Here is a 21,221-nt window from a genome sequence, read left to right as displayed (position 1 = left end):
TCGTAGGCCAAAGGCAATGGACTACGGATTTAGAGTCCTCTACCGCTCTACGTATAGTAGCCGTGGGGGGAGCTGTTCGTGACGAGGCAAGAAACTCCCTCCCACGTGGCTGCCACTTGTGCAGTAACGTCCCCGTGGCGTTTCCCTTCAAGCTGTTGGTCTTTTGATAACGAGTAACGATGCAGTATGTGAAGTGAAACAGTCGAAACATGTAATACCCAAAATATCCTCCAATGTGTTTCATTATTACGTTTGAGGTTTTCGCTGACGTAAGCTTTTTCACGACGACACAACACAACGCTTTCCGTATTTTCTGGATAGCATGTCATGTCGGACTTAACTAAAATGATATTTAACAGAATAAATTAGGCCCATAAATTTAAGAGATACGCTAAGCTGTAGATATGGACTATGAAAACCTCCCACACCCCCACTCCCAAAAAAAAATTAAAAAAAATAATTATTTTGGAGTTGTTCACTGGATCTGGTTTTTATATATCGATGTTTATTATTTTAATTTCTCATAATTTTGAAAGGATAAATATATTTTAGTTATTCATCTAAAAAAAGTACTTTAGTTTAGTATATGGGCATTAAGTTATTAATATTAATAATTAATTTTTTTTGTGAAGATATTAATAATTAATTTAACCCATGATCTATATTCCATATTTCCATGTAGTGGAGGTGGCAAGATCTATAGAGTTGGGACCACAGATATCCCGTCCAAAAAAAAAAGGATGAAATGCCACTTCAATGGCTATGATGATGGACTTGATATTTATTTTCCATCTACTTGGGACTTGGGACCCAGTACTCGATGGTGCATATCACTTGGATTTCCTTCTCCAGTCCCACATGTACCGCTTTTCATCTAACTTTGAACAGTTCAGAACAACAGAAATCTGATCCAAGAAGAAATGCTAATTAAATGACTCAGCTTTAATTTCAATCATCTTTTTGGGACCCAATCGATGGTGGTTCACTGGAATTTGATCCTCGAAGGTCGTAGCGCCTTGCTTTGCTTTGTCAATGTGGCTATATGGACCCTAGCTTCCCACTTTGTTTTTTTGGTCCATACTGCATTAATGAACTTTTCTTGGGAGGGAAGGTTTTTATTTTTCCTTTTTTCAGTAGTACCGTTACACGGCGTAGGGGTAAAGAAGATTCCAAACGTGCCTTAAATGAGATATATAGATGTCAACACGTTACGTAAGAGGATTAATTAGGGGGGGTGAGAAGGGAAGGGAGCTTTCAGAGGGGTTCATACTACGTGTGCTTTGCTTCAAGTGCTTCTCAGTCTCGATAGAAATAGATAGATGGATCCCTTTATGTGAGATTAAGCAAGCTTAAGGAGAGCAAAGGCTAGCAGCTAGCAATGGCAACCTGCACCTTACGCATTACTCTACAATGCCAATATTCCCACATTTCATGCGCCATCGATCTTTAATTTATTTGAGTATCAAGAAAAGGATATTTAATAGGAGAGAATTCTTTAAACGAGCGGTTTAGGGCAACAAATGATCATGATCATGATCAATAAGGAGTGGTGAAATGGTTTCATATGTACAAGGTGAAGAAGTTATTTTAGGAAAAGAGAGTGAGAGAGAGAGAGAGAGAGGATATCAGTGTACTTTCCGCGTCGGCACAAAGAATCTTATCCCATATTTGATTAATGGGACAAATAATTACACATTGTTGGTGTGTACTTTTGTCTCATAGTTTCTATCCTCAATAAATATGGGGAGAGTGTTTCCTATCTATGGGGGGTCATAGTCATTCCATAGAGAGATGGTCATAATGTACACAACTTTACCCTACTTTGTGGTGAGGCTATTTCCTGACTCGAACCTGAGACTACTAAGTTGCGCTAATAGCCACCCTCTGTGTAAATTCCTCTTTTCTTGGATCTGGCTCCTCTCCTAAGTGTTGGTAGCTGACCTGGGCGATCGACACGTGTCTTAGTAATGATTCAACGATTGTACTTCTTCCGATCAAAACAAATGCGATACGCCAAGAGCCGTTGGATCACTACTTAGACACATGTCGATTGCTCAAATAACTATGGGCAAGACTTGGATCCCGATCCTCTCTTCTTTATTGTGTTTTTGTACGAAAAGCCCATTTGCTCTCTTTGATAAACAGCGCTTGATCTCTCTCTCAACCCTCACCCTTTTAAATATTAGATTTTATACGTATACTATATATCTTATGTTCTACCCAAAAAAAAAAAATTATATAACTTATGCTTTATATAATTTCCCATTCAACTATTGCATTTTGATAGACTTGTGAGTTTACTCGTTGAGATCGATTATCCACAAGGCTTGGCATTATCTTTAGTGGAGTCCAATTTCCAAGTTTCAATACTTGAACCACTCTTTCAGAACTCTGGGAGCAAAGTAAGGAGATCAGGTAGTCCACTCGATATTGGTCACAATAATTCATGGTTTGGTTTTTCTTTGTGGCAAGTAGAAGGAATATTGCGTTTGTCAAAGTAGTTGATTACAAGATAACTTTAAAGAATAAAGTCTAATCGAGTTGGGAAAGAGCACGGTTCAACACATAACACGAACGATCTTATTTCGTAATCATTGGACCTAAAAAGGGTCAGGACTGAGGACTCAACGCCAAACCCCTATCAACCATATTTAAAGTCATATTTGTCAAGATTGAGTTTTCTTTCACTCATGGCAGTGAAAAAATCTCTTGCCCCATGGTCATAAGGTAATAAAGAACAACGATATTTTTAAATTCATCAAAAAATGATGCAAATTCGTCAGTAGAATAAAAGTTTTATCATATGATCACATCTTCAGTGGGTGGTGATTCTTCCTCCCCTACTGAAGAAGAAAAACTTTTGCCTACTTGTTACTAATCAAGTTATGAATTTATGTGTATATTTTTTCCCATTATTTTTTTTAGGGTCATTTTAAGTCTACCCGTAACTCTTTTAGCTCTTTCAATCTAAATCAAATCACCCCTTAATAGATTATATTGGAACTACTCATAAATTACATATGTATATATGCATATCACTTCGAACGATTTTCTCGCAACTTTCATATATTAGAACTACTCATAAATTTGCTTTAATTTATTCATCCTTTATTTTATCTTTTTGTTTTACTGCTCATATATCTCAACATTCTAATTTCAGCTACAATAAATTTATATATATATATATATATATATATATTTTTTTTTGCTAGGCAGGTGTTGTTAGTTTATTTATATGTTGCTTCTTCATTGACATGCAATTCTATATATTATTGTTGATCATATAATAGTCTTATATCTACCCAAAAAAAAAGTCTTATAAAAATTTTCTTTTGAATTTAAACCATGTGTGTTAAGGGCTGATTTCATAGTCTAAGCCATCGGATATTCGGATTGGAATTCAAATGATGTGATCCTTACGAAAGAAGATTGCACACTGCAACCCACTCAACATTGATCACCAAATCAAGAGAGAGAGAGAGAGAGAGAGAGAGAGTTATTTTTTGGACTTTCAGTTCGGGGGGGGGAAAGTCTCTCCAACATCGTTTTCTTCAGTTTCCTGTCTATTTGACTCTTCTGTTCTCTTTTTAATCAACGAAAATCGAAGTGGATCTTCTGCATACGAAATATGAATATGGACATATGGGTTGTCAATTAATAATTGCTTCCAACACAAGTATGAACAGAATCAAACACAGTAGTGACTAGTGAGTGACTCTGCCTTCTCTCTTCATCTCTGTTTCTATGATAATCTCTTCACTTTCTTCTTAATGATAATGCAGTTACTCTCCGTTGCAGACAGGAACGGCAAGACACTCTACATTGAATCTTCTTTTCGATTTACTTCTGTCGTCTAGTCTTTGTTCTTTGAAGGTTTTGTTCTATATATGATGGTGAAATTCTCTTCTCTTATACCTCTTCTTTTAATCTCTCTTCTGGTCTTCCTTCCTCTGTTTCGTGAAGGAATAGTGTTGGCTGCTGGAACTCAAGACCGATCTGAGCAAGGGGCTACGTTCAGGTCCGACCCAGTAAGTGTGTTCCTCTGTATTTCTCCATTTTATGCCTTTCAATTGGTTTAACTTGTGACTGAGGTAAAGCTTGATAACGGAATTCCTCTGTATAGATTCATTTTAACGTATTGTTGTAACTTAAATGCAGAAGCCCACAATCCCCACGTGTTCCGGTGGCTCTATAGGAGTCCGTACAGGGTTGAAGTGACTTCCAAGACCTGGCCAATTATTCTTTGGTTACAGGGAAGACCCGTGAGTAACCAATAAGCATAAATGAAGAATCTTTGATATTCGTTCATTCTTTTTCAATCATATTCCTGAATTCCCATCTCTTTGTCCTTCGAGAACACAAGGTGCTTCTGGAGTTGGGATGGGAAACTTTCAAGAGATCGGTCCACTAGATACTTATTCGAAGCCTCGCAATTCAACTTGGCTGGAGTTGCTGATCTCTTGTTTGTCGTTAGGGGGCATTTCTTATCAACCATTTACTAAGATAGGGATTTGAATTAATTAAATTCCATCTCATGGGGTGGGAGAATCATTCCCTCAAGTGTCACAAGTGTAATACTTCCTTGTGATGGTAGCCCTTCTTTAATACTATAGCTAAGATACATAGTGATTTCCAATGAGTTCAGTCCTCTTTTGACCTCAAATTGGTTTTATTGTTTTCAGTAGAAAGAAAACAATAAAGAGAAGTCGATGCCGTAATACGTTACAGTTTTGTTAATCTCAGAATCTAAAGAAACACATATATCAAGCTAAAAGGTAGAGTGTTTTAATACCATGATTGCCACCTTTTTTTTTTTTTAACAAAAGATAATGATGACACCTCATGATTGAGGTGTCATAATATGGGGTAACATGATACATACATTCTTTCTCATCGTCTTATGGTTTCGGCCACTGGATGGATTCATATTTATTTAATATCAATTATTATATATATATATATATATATAATATCTCTCTTATAATGAAATCATTGTACGTATAATCTTCGGCCACCAGTACTGAGAAGAGTTATGATCCCAATGGGAAAATCTACTATAATTACCAATCAGATAATGTCAATAATTATCAGTCAAAGACATATACCAACAAGTATAATATGAGTGGATATAATTTTATTCTTCCCAGAGTTATGGTAATCAAATATCGATCTAATCTCTCCACTCAACAATATCACATAACAAACCTCCAGGCATGGAAATAAAACTGTCATGGTTTAGTTTTGTCGAAATGTCCCACAAAGAATTTGAACTTTTGATTGAGTATCTTAAAATGTTTCAAAAATATTTTTAAATTAAATATTAATATGTATTAATAATTTTGAAAAAATTTTGTAAACATTTTGAAAAATGTGAATCGGATCCGGAATTTCATCCAATCATGTCCAGATACTCTCTCTTGATATTCCTCAAATAAATTAGAGTGGATCCCATGTTGAGCGTCTCTTTCACCCACATCCAAAGCGTTATAAATCTAGTGTATCGATATATATATAGTTCGAAGGACATCAACCAGTGATACACCAAAACCCATAATACTTACCTGCAACGATAAGGACCTCTCAGGTCTAGAGATCAATCAAAGACTACCAAAAGGAATCTTGTCCTTCAACAACTGACAATATTCCATTCAAGATTCCTATTTGATCAAATTCAATCTACACACAATATGTACATTCATATTTGTGTCTCTGAATCAACATCCATGAGCACACACAATATGATGACCATATGAACAGAATGCCTAGTTTTGCCCCTAGTCATGAAAAAATTTAAGGTGAAAATCTATGGACAACCACAGCCCGCCAATGTCATGCAATCATAATTGCAAATATTTGTTAAGTTTGTCTCGAATTCTTGACCCGTTTTGAAGATTGACCCGATCCGACATATTTTGGTGGCGATCCGAATGAAAAATTTTTTGAGATCTGTGATGGAAGCAGAGGGGTTGGGCTGATAGGCCCTAGCCCGGAGCCCATCACTGATCTCGTATGGGGGTGTGGGGGTGTAGCCCCCGCGGTATGGTTCAACCGGATCGACCGCGACCTAATGGGTCGACCCACGATTTGGAGTATATATAATATACTGTTGCTTGTTGAGAAAGTCATTGTATTTTAGGGTTTTTCAAGCTAGGGTTTCAGGGCGAGTTTTTCTTCGCCGCTGCTAGGGTATAATTTCTCTTCTGCATAGTGAATCATCTTCTTGTTCGCTCGAGGACGTAGCACACCACCCTGGTGTGTGAACCTCGTTAAATCTCTATGTCGTACGGATCTATTGTCTCTTTATTATTCGTGTTTCTTAATGTTTGATCTTACAATATAGAATTTATTTATAGATTTATGAACATATTTTCAACAGGGGGGATGTGGGATATTGATTTGTTCATTTCTCTCTGTTTCCTAGGATGACCCAATTGGGACAGGATACAGTTTTGCTGAAGGAGCTTTTCAATAGGAATGAAAGCCTCCAAAAGTGTCCTTCGCAAATTGTAGCTGAGTCTTACGGAGGAAAATATGCTGTTACTCTTGGACTGTCAGCTCTAAAAGCCATTGAAGCTGGAGAATTGAAGCTTAATCTTGGAGGAAATCTTTGACCCAGAAAAAACCAGAACTTGGGGGTAATCAAGCTGAACTTTCAGCAAACTTTAAACTCTCAGGATCCATCATTACCATACCATCTGTAATCCAATTAGGTTGGTTTTGTTCAGATTTTGGATTTTATGAAATGCTTGTCGTCTTTGATTGAAGTTTCTATGTGGACATAGGTGTTACTTTGGGAGAGAGTTGGATCTCTCCTGAAGATTTTGAGGTCAGTGGTGGTCATAAAAATATCTTTCACCTGTCACTTTTGTTTAAACATTTTGTTACTCTTACCAATTTCTTTAGGGACAACAGGAATTCTTCTTTCTAGACATTATAAGATGATGTCCTTAAAATGCAGTTTTCATGGGGAACTCTTCTTAAAGATCTCTGGCGCCTCGACAAAAATGTCTTGGAAAAGTGTAACAGGTCCAAGTTTACCATTTCTTCAAGAATATAATGAGGGGGAAAGTTCAAGAGTTCATTGATGAAATTTGAGTCATCTTTCAAAAACAACTCATAAACAGTCTAGCACAGCAGATGAAGCAGCAACTTGAGAATGGAAGCTATGAAAATGCAACAAACCATTTAAGTGAGCTTGAGGATGTGATTATCACCAGCAGTAACTCTCTGGTAATCCTATTTATAGCTTATTGCCTCTTCCTGTTAAATGGTCAGCTCTCTCTCTCTCTCTCTCTCTGTGTTTGGTTTGTCGATTGCAGATGGAAAAAACAGTCAGATCCTGTTTTCACAGCTCTAGGTGGTGATTTCATGAAACTAAGGATGAATGAGGTAAAGATAAAGAATAGAGACACACATTCAACAAAAAGTAGTACTATATAGACAATAAATTTTGATTCATTTGTGAAATAGCCAGCATGTGGAATGAAACACTGCCTTTTTCCTGATGATCTATCTATTGCTCTTCAATTGCATGTTGAGGCCATCTACAACAAAAAAGAAGTGATGCCTGTCCGCTGCTCCCTCGTAGTCTTTATGTGCTACAACATATTGAGTTTCTTAGCAAGGAAGGGAATATTGCATTCCTAGGTGTCAGGGTTTTCTTCTTTTTCTTTCTTTTTAATCCACACATACTACCTGTTTTAGGATTCCTGTTACATATTTGTTTCTTCGATGAATTCTGGTACCGGAAGATATACACAACTTTTTTAATTGGAGGACCAGATTGGTTTCAATATTCCAGAGTTTCTAAGTAGCCATATAGAATTCCTACTTGTCTTTTATTTTGTAATGAAATTAAAAGTACAGGTTTTTTTTTTTTTTTTTGGGTAGAAGAGAAGTACAGGTTATGAGTTGCAGAATGAGAAACAGCATGAAATATTGGCTTGTATAATTTTGCAACAGGTTGATGAGCTTTTAGCTAGAGGAGTCAAAGTGACAGTGTACAATGGACAGGTGAGCATTTGAAGTCCTTTATAAGAATGTAGAATCCACCACCCATTAATACTCCGAAGCAGGATTAGCCTTGGCTGAGGATGTACACACAAGAGGGGAATCCAAAGTTAAAATATTGGGACTAATCTTTTGATTAATTTGGGATCTTGTGTGTCTTATTATAATAGTTGGGCCCATCCACATAATAGTTAGAGCCCTTAGTTAAAATCTCAACATTTTGTCAACTAATACTGACATTGTCTTGTTTATCTTGGGATAGGTTGATCTCATTTGCACGATCTACAGAGAAATCATCAAATAATCGTAGGATTTTAAAAAGGAGAGAGAATATGGGATCTACAAATGGGATGTGAGAGAATGCGCATAAGAATCCACACATTGGCATCATGTGCTTTCTTTTTTCATTTATTAATTTATAAGCTAGATATACACACAACAAAAGAGCAACAACGAAAGTTGATATACATTAACAACTGAAATATGTACAACAAAGACGGTGGAAGGGTACATGTACTGAAATTCAAGACAGAAAGACAAGGGAAGGGTAGTCCATCAGATGTTTAACAGCCACAAGGTGAAGAGGAGCTAGCTTTCTTATTAACAACAAGACCTACTTGCTCATCTATCTCTATATTTTCCTCCTTCATTCCATCAAGAAGGCACCAATCAATTGAAGGCATATAGAAGATTTGCGAGTGTTAGCTCAATCATTGAAAGACCCATATGCATCCTAGGACAACTTCTTCGACCTGCTCCAAAAGGCAAGTACATAAGTGTGCCCCCTTATAATCAATTGAGCTATATATCCATGAACCTCTCTGACATGAACTCTTTTGGGTTCGTCCTATATTTTGGACCTCTCCTGATTCCCCAAGCATTCACTTGAACTATTGTTTTGGGGTTAATGTCATATCCATTTATGGTAAAATGGTTCATGATTTCTCGTGGGACCAATAGAGGAAGTGATAGATGCAATCTCAGAGTCTCCTTTATCACCATTTTAGGGAGTTTAAGACCATCAATATCTCCTTCGACAACTTTCCCTTTGTTTCCAACGAGGCTTCTGATTTCATCTTGAACTTTCTTCATCACTTCCGCCTTCTTAATAAGCTCTGTCATTGCCCACTCTACTGCAACACTAACGACGTCTACTCCACCTAAAATTATATTTTAAAAAAGAAAAAAAATTATTAAGAACAATTATTAATTCATATTAAAAATAAAAGTTAATTAAGACCACAAATTGACTTTTTTGAAGAAAGGAAAACAAAATTGATCATGTTTAAATGGTGATTTTTTTTTAGAAATATCCTCTCTAGCACCATTGGCTCTTCAATGATTCTTCCAGGAGCTGGAAGGGATTGGAAACGCATCGGAGATGTTGGCAAGATTGGAGTATGTAATCACTGGAGAGAAATCAGATCCAAAATCTTTTTGGTATCATAAGACAACCTACCCTACACTAGGGGTCTCAATTTCCAATCCCAATCAATCAACCGGACTGACAGAAATCGAATTAGATAAAAACGAATAGAAATAAACTAAAACTCATTAAGGGCCTGTTTGGTATCGTTCTAAAAAAATGTTTTTGCAGTTTTTTTGTTCTATTGGAATGAAAAAACGGAATCTTCTGTTTGGCGCACTTATGGTCCGTTTCTGTTTTTTTGGAACAAAAAGTGAAAAAAAAAAACTGAAAAAACGAGTTCGTTTAAAAACTGTGTTTTGACACAGAAACTAAAATTTTCATTTTTAACACGAAACGGCGTTTCTGGAACAGAAACAATACCAAACGGGCCCTAAGTATTTTTTTTATGCATGTATATGAAAAATCGAAACCCGATAATGGCCTGACAAGATACCGTTAAGTCAACCCGATAAAAAATGGATCTAAACCGGACAGAAACTAAATCCAACTTTTGGTTCGAGATTTGATTTTGATTTGACCTATTACCAGCCCAAAACCGGAATAAGCCAACCGATTGACACCTCTCTAGTAAGGATGTCAATTTTTAACCAAAATCGAGCCGAATTAATCAAACTGAACCGAGCCAAATCAATTTGGTTTGAATATATGAGTATTCATGTTAGTTCAGCTCGGTTATGGTTTAGGGTATAAGAACCGTCAGTTCAAACCGAACCAAATTAGTATTGGTTTGAGTATATGAGTATTCATCTTTGTTTATTTTATTTTTTATTTTTTCTTGGATGGTAAGTATTTTTTGCAATTTGTTGCACATATTCACGTGCTAGATAAATTTGGAGTTAACAATGATCATAATATCCATAACTTGAGCCCATTTGGTTTTAGTCTATAACAATCATGGTCCAAGAGTGGAATCATTTATATAACCGAATTGAAACTGAAACCGAGCCAAACTAAATTAAATTGGCTTGAGTATCCAAATATGGAACCGAGTCCTTTCTCGATTTGGTTCTGCTATCTCATCATCCCTCTTAACCGAACCAAAACCAAAACCAAAACGGAAACCGAAACCGCTTTTGTTGGTGTAGATATTTAGGGAAGTAAATAATTAGTCCCCATCTATCTACTCCTCCAATATTTAGGGACTAAATGATTAGTTAACGCTAGGAGATAGTAGAATTGGAGAGTGGTGGGTGCATGCGGCCTACAATGAGGAGTGCTTTGATATGTTCATGGGTGAGAGAACCTGCAGAACTACCTGATATATGATCACTTCCTACTTTGAGCAAGACATCAGTGATGTCTTCCTGCTGCTCTGATTTATCATCATCAGCTCTCTCAGTATTGTTGAGGAGGTGTTCATCAATCACTCTTTGGTAGAACTGATCAAATTCATGGAAGCACTTCTCTAGCCTTCCATGGAAGCCAGTGAACCTGTCCAAGATCCACCCTACTTTAAGGGAAAATATCGGCGAAGGAGAAGCTACCCAACATAGCGACGGCTTCATGAATAGCTTCTCCAAACCGCCCATTATCAAATTCTCTCCCATTGTGACTCTTACCAAAAGCAACCCTGCAAGTTACATCATCATTGAGGGTAAAGAGCAATTCACTCATATTAATGGGAGATGATGAAGAAGAAGATTTGGAAATTAATGGAAGCAACTCGCTCTTCTCTAATGGAATGAAAAGATTGGACCCCCTTCACACTAAAGAGCTCTAGAACACAGAGCTTCCTCATCTCCCCCAGTGATCATCATAAGGCCGAAAAGTAATGTCGAAGTTTTTGTATGAGACTAGAGTTTCCTAGGACCATTCAAGTCGGGCCTACGGCAACAGTCAAGATCATGAGATTTCATGATCTCGCTAGCAATTTCAGCCGATGAGACTATGAGGGTAGGCATGCGCCCAAGTTGCATAAGCATGATTGGACCATATTCCTTTGAGAGTTGCCATAGAGAACGATGAGGCACTTTCCCAATTTGGTGCAAGTTACCTATGATGGGAAGCTTAGGAGGGCCAGGAGGAAGCTTATTATTGCTTCTCTTCATAGCTTTCATGAGAATCAATGGAATAAAGAGAGCTAGCAGAAGGGGAATAAGAAACCAACAAAGAGAAATCATCATCATATATATTGATGTGGTAACTATGCATCACTTCACTATGCAAGTGACTAGCTAGCTTGCTTGATTCAAGATGGGCATGCATGACCCCTTATATAGAACCACGTACAGCTTTTAAGTCTTTAATAATTTTTTTTTTTTATAGTAATATCTCTGGAAAAATAAGAGTTACCTGATAATATTTATCTAGGTCAAGACATAGTGAGTACAAAATGATTACATTGAAAATTCTCTCATGTGTTCTTTCAATAGCGATGAATACTGGGGTGTACATACACTACACATAGCATTTTCTCACGTGTTAAAAAAATATTAACAACTACTAAGCTTTTGTCCCTTTTTACCCTTCCCAAGGCTATGTTTAATTTGATTGGCTATTTGGAAGGACATAATTTGAACCAATTTGTGGTATGACGGGATGATTGGAGCAACAAATTGGAGGCTAATAGACCTTTCTTTTTTTATTTCATTTTATTAGCTGTAAGTGAGGAGAGTTTGGAATCCATAGACTAATTCTCTCTAAACTTTTGTCACTTTCTGCCCTTCCCACCTCACGTGAAGCAGAGGTTGTTTTTTTTTATTGGCTGTTTGGTACAAAACCCAAAAAATAAAGGGAAATAAAAACAAATTTGAACCTATTTATGGTATGACGGAGGGATTATCGTATATAACCATTTCAAGCAGCAAAGGAAGTGCTTCACCAATAAAGAAAAGAAAAATCAGATTTCCACATCAGATGATTGCAATATAGGACGGACCCACCAATACCTTTTTTTTTTTTTTTTCCTGGGGTGTAAATATACCATCTCCTTGGAGGCTTGGATGGGAAACGAAAGGGTTGGCGCTTATACTACTTGATCTGGGGCACTTCTTTTAAGTCTCTTGACGAGGCAACAAATTTCCTTCCACGTGGTTGCCAGTTGTGCAGACAATGAAGGGTAAGAAAAGTCGAAACTTTGTTGTGATACCCAAAATATCCTCTTAGGTTTTTAGTTATTACGTTTGAGTTTGATGTTACCCCAAAAAATAGAAAAGTTTTATATATATAGATAGATACATACATAAATCATTGGACTTTCTTGGGTGATGGAATTTGAGGATACAATCGGATGAACCCATCAAATTGTCGATTTGATACTGATCCACTGATAAAATATAAGGGTAAAATTGTCTGAAAAAAAAAATCCTTCTGATCCAATCTAATTGCAAACATATCGATCCAGATGGCATTGACTGAGACCGATCCCAAACTTCTTTTTGTCTGCTAAAAGTATCCCAAATTTTAAAACCTCAGTTCGGAAGCATAGATATCTGATCCAAAAGAAATGGTAATTCCGTAATTAGATGATTTGACCTCTCTCTCTCTCTCTCTCTCTCTCTTAACTTAATTTCCATGTTTTTGGGTGGTAATTAATTTTCTTCGGGAAATTAAGCTTTAGGGTATAGAGTGTGGGAAGAAGGTAGCAGCGCACAGTAGTGAAAGTGAAAATAGGTTGGCGGTATATACTTCAATGACAACCGCGATCACATCCAATCTCAGCCATGGGCGGCTGTGACATCAAGATAGCGGAGTGAATGGGAATAGATAAATAGACTCACTTAAGCGAGCACCAGAGAGCCATCCTTGTTGTCTTTACCTCTTTCTGGGTACTCATGTTGGCAAATCTCAACCCTATGAAATCGATCTAAGATTATTCATGCATGGCATCTCCAAACGGAAGTCTTGCCTAAAGCTTGGACCACGAACATAATATGACCCAACACTGCTGCTGCGGAATGTGAGGGTTCTTCATCCTTTCATTAAGAAAAACGAGCAACATAATGAATAATACAGTTATCTTTAACCAATGTCCAAAAAAAAAGAGTACATCGGTCATACAACCCAAGGGCAACACCATTACTAATGAATCATATTCTGGACGTTTCTATGTTCGTTCCTCAAATTTACAGCTGATGATGTTTCTTTTTCATGGAAAAAACAAATAATACAAACTATATGACACAGGAGAAATGTACAACCTTTGCATATTCATATTATATAATCAGAGTGAATGATCCAATTTACATCACCCGCATTTGGTTTGGGAGGTTGGGTTGGGAGGGATGGGGAAAATAGCATGAAATTTCATAAGCTAGGGCCATAAGTGAGTATAGCTGAAGTTTACATATTGCCTGATTCTATCTTTTCAAGTACCTCCAACCTCGTCTTCCTTTTCCAACTTTTCATCGTGGCAACAAGATTGACCAACCCTGAGATTTGATTTTTACTATATTCCTGCAGGACAACAGATATTAATGAATTAGATAAACCAGGCACTGCAATATTTGCTGATATTTTTTAAAAAGTCTTTCTATATTCTGTCATGAAAGTGAAGCATTATCTTACTGGATGAGCACGAGCCCAGTGCACAAATTCAGTTTCAGGAAGGTAGTAGGCCTGTTTTACAGTGGGCAAGTTTGATGTCAGTGAAGGACCATATTCACAGGAAAACATTCTCAAGGAAATGTGGGCGAATAAGATATATATATATATATATATATGCTAAAAATGATATATTGTTCATATAAACATAAAACAGATTTTCCTATGTAATATATATGTGGAAATTATACACTTTGGTGAGTGATGGGTATATGATTTGGTGCCACCGGCTGCAGGTTCCGCCACAATCAGAGAACACCCAACCCCAACACACAGAAAAGTACGTATAAATATAACACACACCTGCAAGTATGCTGGACCTTCAGCGTTCACATCAGTTCTTAAAGGTTTTCAATTTTTTCATGTTTCATCATATGGGCTAAACCCATGTTGAAAATAATCCTGTTGTGGTCCATGTATGTGCATAACTGAAGCTTCAAGTTTCTTGGTTCCTAAAAGCTCAGGGATTTAGGGTTATACCCCCCAACCAGCAAACCATGATATTTGATCGGGCAATTTTCCTTCTTACACAATAAAGTTGTTGCAAAATGCTGAATCTGCCCAACATTTATGTTGATACCCAGCTGACTACTAATCTCGAAACTGATCCTAAGCCCAGTAGTTGACTGAAAGAATTTCACGAACCCCTGCAATCTATGACAGCATTCGTCCATGTCTGCCATTTGGCAAGGTAGCATGATCTTGTAATGATTCTAAATGTCATTAACAATTGACTTCTAGTTTTTTCTGACGAGTATAAACATACTATACATACTTTTCTCTTTTAAAACATCAACATGAGGGCAAGGAAATACAAGGGCAGCCACACAAACAAGAATGGCAAAAGAAATTCAAAATAAAAAGAGCAACAGGAAGGAAGATTAGCAATTAGGCCAACTGCTTTCCATCTGCTAATAAAATGCTCCTAAGAAACTAATTCTTGCAAACAGATCAGACAATACGGTCAAACCTTGGGACCCAGGATGGATGTTTGTGTGCGTGTGTGTGTGTGCGTACAGATTAGTTTATAGGCACCTATAAATGTTTCTATATAGTTATATACCTCCATAAGAAGCATATGTTTCCAATATATCACTTAATACCCTCTCTACTTTTCCTATTATATCTCAAGATTTCTTGCAAAGAAAAAGGAAAAAGCTCAAATGGCTATCATAATATCACTATAATGATCTAACTTGATAGATCATGGCAAACCATTTCAATCCCAACTAGAAATCATCAGATAGTAAGAGTTCACAACTACTCTAAACCATAGTTGTCAAGGAGTCCAGGCGGTTTGCCTGGGGCCTAGGCAATAATCGCCTTGTTGCACTGCATGCCGCCTTGTGTTTTGGCATTTATTTATGCCAAATATCTTAAGTAAATGAAATAAATAAAGATATTATTCATAAATAAGCAAATACCCCATATTTGAATCCAATAAAAATAGTTTAAAAATCAAATTCCAAAAGGATAAAAAGTCAGCCCCCCCAGTCCAAGAACAAAAACTGGATTTTGGTTATAGAGGCGATTTTCAACTTTTAAATGCTGGGGTTTTTCTCAATTATGAAAATTTTATAAATTCTATCATGTTAAAACATTGCTAAAACCAAAAGTCCGGTAAAATAATTTTTTGTTTTGATATACATAAAATTATTTTCATTCAGACGATTTTAACAGCATTCGTGCACTTAAAATTAAGTTTGACCAGAGCATAACTTTGTCATTACAACTCAGATTTAAGTAATCTTAGATTTGTTGGAAAGCTGGTTTTATATTAGGGTAATTTACCACGCCACCCCCTGGAGAATGCCAATATTAGAGGGACACCCCCTCTTTCACCAAATTAGACTTGGACCCCCTGTTGTCAGTCTCTGTTAAATAAGGATTTGAAATGACATTTTTACCATTTTAACTAAAATAAATAATAAATCATATTTTATCCTGGTAGCCGAAAAAGTTCAGAGAAGGGGAGGGAGTTCGAGCTTTACCGCCGTTGTTCATTAGCTAACACCATCGACCCAAAAGAGCTAGTGAAGGTGGGTTTCCAAGCGGCCATGACCCATATCACTAAGGCCGTCAAGAAATCGACGATGCCTCGTGAACTTGAGAAGGATAAATTTTCTGCTCAAGCTCTTGAGAACTGCAAGGAATTGATGGACTATGCCATTGACGACCTCAAGAAATCTTTTGACAAGCTGGGCACATTCGATATGAGCAAAATGGATGACTTTCTGGAAAACATCAAGATCTGGGTCAGTGCTGCTCTGACTAATCAGGAAACATGTGTTTATTCGGTTTCAGTTTCCATTGTCATTGATGCATTAACAAGTGTTAAATACAAATCCATCGGACTCTTTCGCCGAAGAATTTGTTATATAATCTATCTAACAATCCGATAGGGAATTCTCTGGTTTTCGGAGTAGGTAATGTGATCATCGACATGTTTTAGTTTAATTTCTCATTTTATTTTTATTTCCTTGACCAAAATAAATTTTAATATGCCTTTGCATTATGGACCAAATTTGTTTTATTAGGTTTTTTCATGGATTTCTTACATCAATTCAAGCAATCTTAGATGAGAATCCCTGATTCATTATTCCATCTATCTGCAAGCTTCTATTCTAAGTTGTTCTTCCATTTCTCTACCAAGTACCGTCTCCTTTTCGGTATCCTTCTCCTCAGACCTAGGATTTTCACACCGATCAGTTGTGTTTGGCTTTACCGCCGCTATTCTCTAATGGGCAGATCGTCGCTGTGAAGAAGCTCCACAGACAACAAGCAATGGCAGTGGCGGCCTCCACAAAGGCATTCTGCAACGAGATCTTGATACTGTCATCGATAGACCACCCGAACCTGTGAAGCTCCATAGGCATTGTAGCGATCCAAGAGGGCTAGTCCTCGTATATGATTACGTCCCGAACGGCACCCTAGCCAATCATCTCCATAGGTCGAAGTGCTTGGAGAGGAAGAAGTCGTTGACATGGGAAGTGAGAGTAGAGGTGGCGTTGCAGACGGCGATGGCATTGGAGTACCTTCACTTCTCGGTGGCATCGGCGATCTTTCATAGACATAAACATCATCAAACATAATTGTAGAGAAGGATATGAGGATCAAAGTGGGGGATTTTGGGTTATCGAGGCGCTGGTGTTCACCGACTCATCATCGTCGAAGTTCGTTTGGACGGGGCCACAGGGAAGGTCGGGATACTTGGATCCAGAATACCATAGGTCGTTCAAGTTGACAGAAAAGAGTGACGTGTACAGTTTCGGGGTGGTATTGTTAGCGGACATGGTGGTGTTAAAGTGGGATCGCCACATAAGGTGGTGGACCGTTGCTTATTACATGGGCATTTTGGGTACTTCACATTTAGTAAGGGCATTTTGGTATTTAAAATAAAAGGTAATTTACAATGCCACCCCCTAGAGAATGTCAAGATTAGAGGGACACCCCCTCTCTTTCATCAAATTAGAGTTGAACCCCTGCCGTCGGTCTCTGTTAAGCCAAGAGTTAAAATGATCGTTATATCCCTTTCACTAACAACAAAAACAACAGTAGCAACAGAAAAGGCACGCTTACCATCATTTGCCTTCATTGCCGACGTCATTGCCATCATTGTCGTCATCTTATCTCTATATGTTGGTTGTGTTCTACTCAGCAGTGGTTGTGGCAGTAGTAATAGCAGTGGCAGCGGTCGATTAGGCAGCGCCCCAGGCTTCAACGACAGGAACATCGCTTCGAGTCCCCCTTCCATCCCCAACATTTGCGACAACGTCATCACCACCACTGGAACGAAAAAGGGTGAGGAAAAGAACTGTATGTGATCTAGATCTCCAAACCAAGGATTCTCAAAATGATCTGGCCTTGCAGTATGCGGCTTCTCCGATCTCCCCTTGTTCCTATCGAAACAAGACCAAAAAAAGCCCGCGCTGCCACCACCAACACAACAGTTAACTCCGGCCGAGGAGATGGGCTCCTGCTCCCTGTTTCAAATTTTCTTTTAACACGTTTATTTTCCTCCTACAAACATCGACACATCACAGAAGAAGATTGCAACAGCAGCCACTATTTGGTGGGGTAAGAAGACCTAGAGGAAAAGAGGATGGAAGAGGAGGGGTAAAAAGAATAAAGTAGCAGCCACTACAAAAGAAGATTGCAGCAGCAGCATCGACATCACTACAAATGCAGAAGAGGAGGAAATGGAGGAAGAGGAAGGGAGTAGACCTATTGTCCTTGCTGCTACTTTGTCATCCGGCATAAAGGGGAAAAACAAGAAATTCAGCTGGCTCTCTGGCTACTTTCTTCAGAAAAACCCTACTAACCAGGATGTTGATGACCCTGTTTCAGTCCTTAGTCTGTAAGATTGTAGTCTGATAAAAGTGAAACAGGGAAAGGGTTCTTAAATAGGGCCGACACAATGGGATCGGCGTCCGATGCCATCCTCGCCGCTGCTCTGAACGATCGCCGGTGCAATGGGGACCAAATTGATAGATTTGGGTGAAAGATACAGTAACTTATTATAAGGGTATTTTAGGCACTTCATATTTAATAAGGGCATTTTGGTATTTAAAATAAAATATTGTTGCTGACATCAACATATAGGGTATATTCCTTAACAGTGACTGACAGTAGGGGGTCCGAATCTAATTTGGTGAAAGAGAGGGGGTGTCCCTATAATACTGGCATTCTCCAGGGGGTGGCATTGTAAATTACCCTAAACTAAAATATAGTAGCTGACATCAGCATATAATGTATATTCCTTAATGAAGACTGACGGCAAGGGGTCCAAGTCTAATTTGGTGAAAGAAAGGGGGTGTTCCCTCTAATATTGACATTCTCCAAGGGGTGGCGTGGTAAATTACCCTTTATATTATAACTAATACAAAAAGTCTCATGTAAAAATAATATCATTTGACCAGTCAAACTTATTATAGAACAAGAGCATTTCTCTAAATTTTGATTTTTTATAACTTAATATGACTTAATGTTAATTTTTTATGATTTAATATGGCTAAATGTTGATTTTTAATGATTTGATGTTGTTTAATCTTGATTTTTTATGATACAAGGTATATATAGCTTACTAAATAATGCTAGAAAATAGAGAAAATAAAAAATAACACTTGGTCGCCTTGTTCGCCTTAAGGCGGGCGCCTTCTCGCCTAAGCACCTAGACAACCCTCCACCGCCTTAGTTCGCCTTGGACAAGACAATTGAGTCATATTAAGATAAAACAAGTAGCTCTTTTATTTTCTCAAAGAAGCTTGCATCACAAAAATTTTAACTTCTATATGGTTTACCTTGATAAAAGTTTCAACAATTTGTAACTTCGGCCTCACATTAACAGAGACAAAATGTTGTAGTCCATTGATCAAGACCTGAAAAGAAAGAGGAGCACCTTGGCTTCACAATCTACCAAAACAATAAAATAATGAGGAAAGGAAATTGATGAAAATCATGCACCCAAGGCATGGTTGAAGAGAACCTGCAGGTCTAGTGACATCAAAGCTCTTCCTTCATCAGTACATCTCTTCACTCGTGATAGGCCTTCGATAAGTGTTTCAGCAACACTTTCAAGTCCATATTCTAAGAGAAGGTCCTGAACCTGGTATCAGAGAGAACTTTTCAATGATCAGCCATATAGTTTTGAATATTTCTAGGCCTAGTAGTTTCCAGAAATTAGGAACCATTAAGGGCTAATAGTTTTTGTCAAAACCATGGGAAGAACCGTGCAGGGAAGAGCTGCACCCCTGAAACTTTCATTACATATGTGCCTGTAGGGCCAGAGGCACATCATCAATGGGAAGAGATCCGATACCTGGAGTGTCTCCCCCTAATAAGCTGCACTAGTTCTACAAGCACATTATAGATTGGCATCTATTTTGGGTTTTTGGTCATATCTATTCCTTACTAATTCTATAAGCAAGAGTCAGAACCTTGTGAAAAACCCCACAAATTTCAGCCCCTTAGATTACTTTCACTTTAGTTTACTTTGGAGGTAGTTCAGACTCCTTAACAGTTTACAGCCACTACCAGCTCCAAACTCGCGCCCAATAAGATCAGTTAAGGTCTTTTTAAGATTCTGAAATCTATTTTAGGTCTTGTTTCATAATCACTTGACAGCCTGGAAATATTTTGCAATTTCATCTTACAGATTATCTTTGCTATTCCATATTTTTTAAATAACAAATGGGAGGGAACCAGACTTTTTAGGTCTTTATGTCTGCATGATACATAAATCAGTAGGTGCAGGTAAAACTTGAGCATAATTCACAGGTTGAACCAGAAATTTCACTCAGAATTTAGAAGGATCCAAGCATTAAGAATTGAAAAATCTTCCAAATGTAATCTACAAACTAGAGAGAAAACATAAAAGAAAGAGAATGGCAAAAGGTTCAACGAATTATCAGTTCAAGGACTGGAAATATTTACAATAAAGAAAGAGACTTTGAGTAACCCTGCCTCACAAGAAAATGAGCCGTTTGCATGCAGTGATAATTTCATTATGCATTACCTCTTTGTGAATTCCCCCATGAGTAAGCCTTGTTTTATAATGCTTAAATTCTCCCAGCATCAAATCAACATACCTATTAAGACATCAAATAACATCATACCACGATTTAAATATTTGTAATTAACCTGTCATAAGAGTCGGAGAGAAGATAAATGGAAATATAGGCAAAGCATATATAAAACAGGAATTCACCGATCAAAATCCAACATTAAATTTCACCAAATTTTGCATAACAATGGAAAACTACCACATATCAACACAAAACTGAAAAGGAAGTTTCGATTAACATGACCTTAGTCATCGAAAATTCCATTGGTTTTCTGTAAGTAAAACAATAATATGGCCACAAAATACGGCGTAGTAATCATAACAAGTGGTAGTCAACTTCAATTAGTTTGGTCGCCTATAAGAAAAAAAAGATCAATTAGTTTGGTCTAAGCTTGTAACCCATCACTTTGGACACGTGGCATTCAATAAATAGGACCTATTTCCTGCACATGGCCAGCATAGCAAGGACTTCCTGGGTGACACAAGGCAGCTCAGTTGGGCCCAAATTTTGTGGACTGTCAGAGCCCAAGGTAAATTGCAGCGCAAATAGAGTTTGCCAAGTGGCAAAATAGAGCTTTGAAAAATCAGACTATGGCCTATGCGAGAGTGCACAGTAGTGGTCAGAGTACCATAGATGTGCATGGACAGATATTGAGATGTGTATGATTTACAAGGGGG

At 37.6% G+C, this 21,221-nt stretch overlaps 1 protein-coding gene and 2 pseudogenes across 2 annotated transcripts in view; 1 reads left to right on the top strand and 2 right to left on the bottom strand.

Moving 5' to 3' along the window:
* Nucleotides 1-3,890: 3,890 nt before the first annotated feature.
* On the top strand, nucleotides 3,891-8,314 carry LOC122086079 (annotated as a pseudogene).
* Nucleotides 8,315-8,811: 497 nt separating this feature from the next.
* Nucleotides 8,812-11,487, bottom strand: LOC122086077 (annotated as a pseudogene).
* Nucleotides 11,488-13,378: 1,891 nt separating this feature from the next.
* The window catches only part of LOC122086563 (syndetin), a 32,060-nt gene continuing 24,217 nt past the window's right edge, over nucleotides 13,379-21,221 (bottom strand). The window contains exons 17-22 of one of the 2 annotated variants that reach the window (XR_006142473.1): nucleotides 20,496-20,568; nucleotides 19,467-19,586; nucleotides 19,282-19,359; nucleotides 15,973-16,215; nucleotides 13,946-13,996; nucleotides 13,762-13,834 (exon numbers count right to left, since the gene is read on the bottom strand). Coding sequence is in view for 1 of the 2 variants with exons in the window: in XM_042655475.1 (XP_042511409.1) it covers nucleotides 13,721-13,834; nucleotides 13,946-13,996; nucleotides 19,282-19,359; nucleotides 19,467-19,586; nucleotides 20,496-20,568 (436 nt within the window). In the remaining variant the exon portion in view is untranslated. Of the gene's footprint in view, nucleotides 13,835-13,945; nucleotides 13,997-15,972; nucleotides 16,216-19,281; nucleotides 19,360-19,466; nucleotides 19,587-20,495; nucleotides 20,569-21,221 lie in introns of both variants that reach the window. The other variant, XM_042655475.1, reaches the window with a different exon arrangement.

This window comes from Macadamia integrifolia, chromosome 8 (assembly GCF_013358625.1).
Source record: "Macadamia integrifolia cultivar HAES 741 chromosome 8, SCU_Mint_v3, whole genome shotgun sequence".
Lineage (NCBI taxonomy): Eukaryota > Viridiplantae > Streptophyta > Magnoliopsida > Proteales > Proteaceae > Macadamia > Macadamia integrifolia.
Note: the sequence above shows the minus strand (reverse complement) of the source record. Positions and strands in the feature narration are given on the sequence as shown.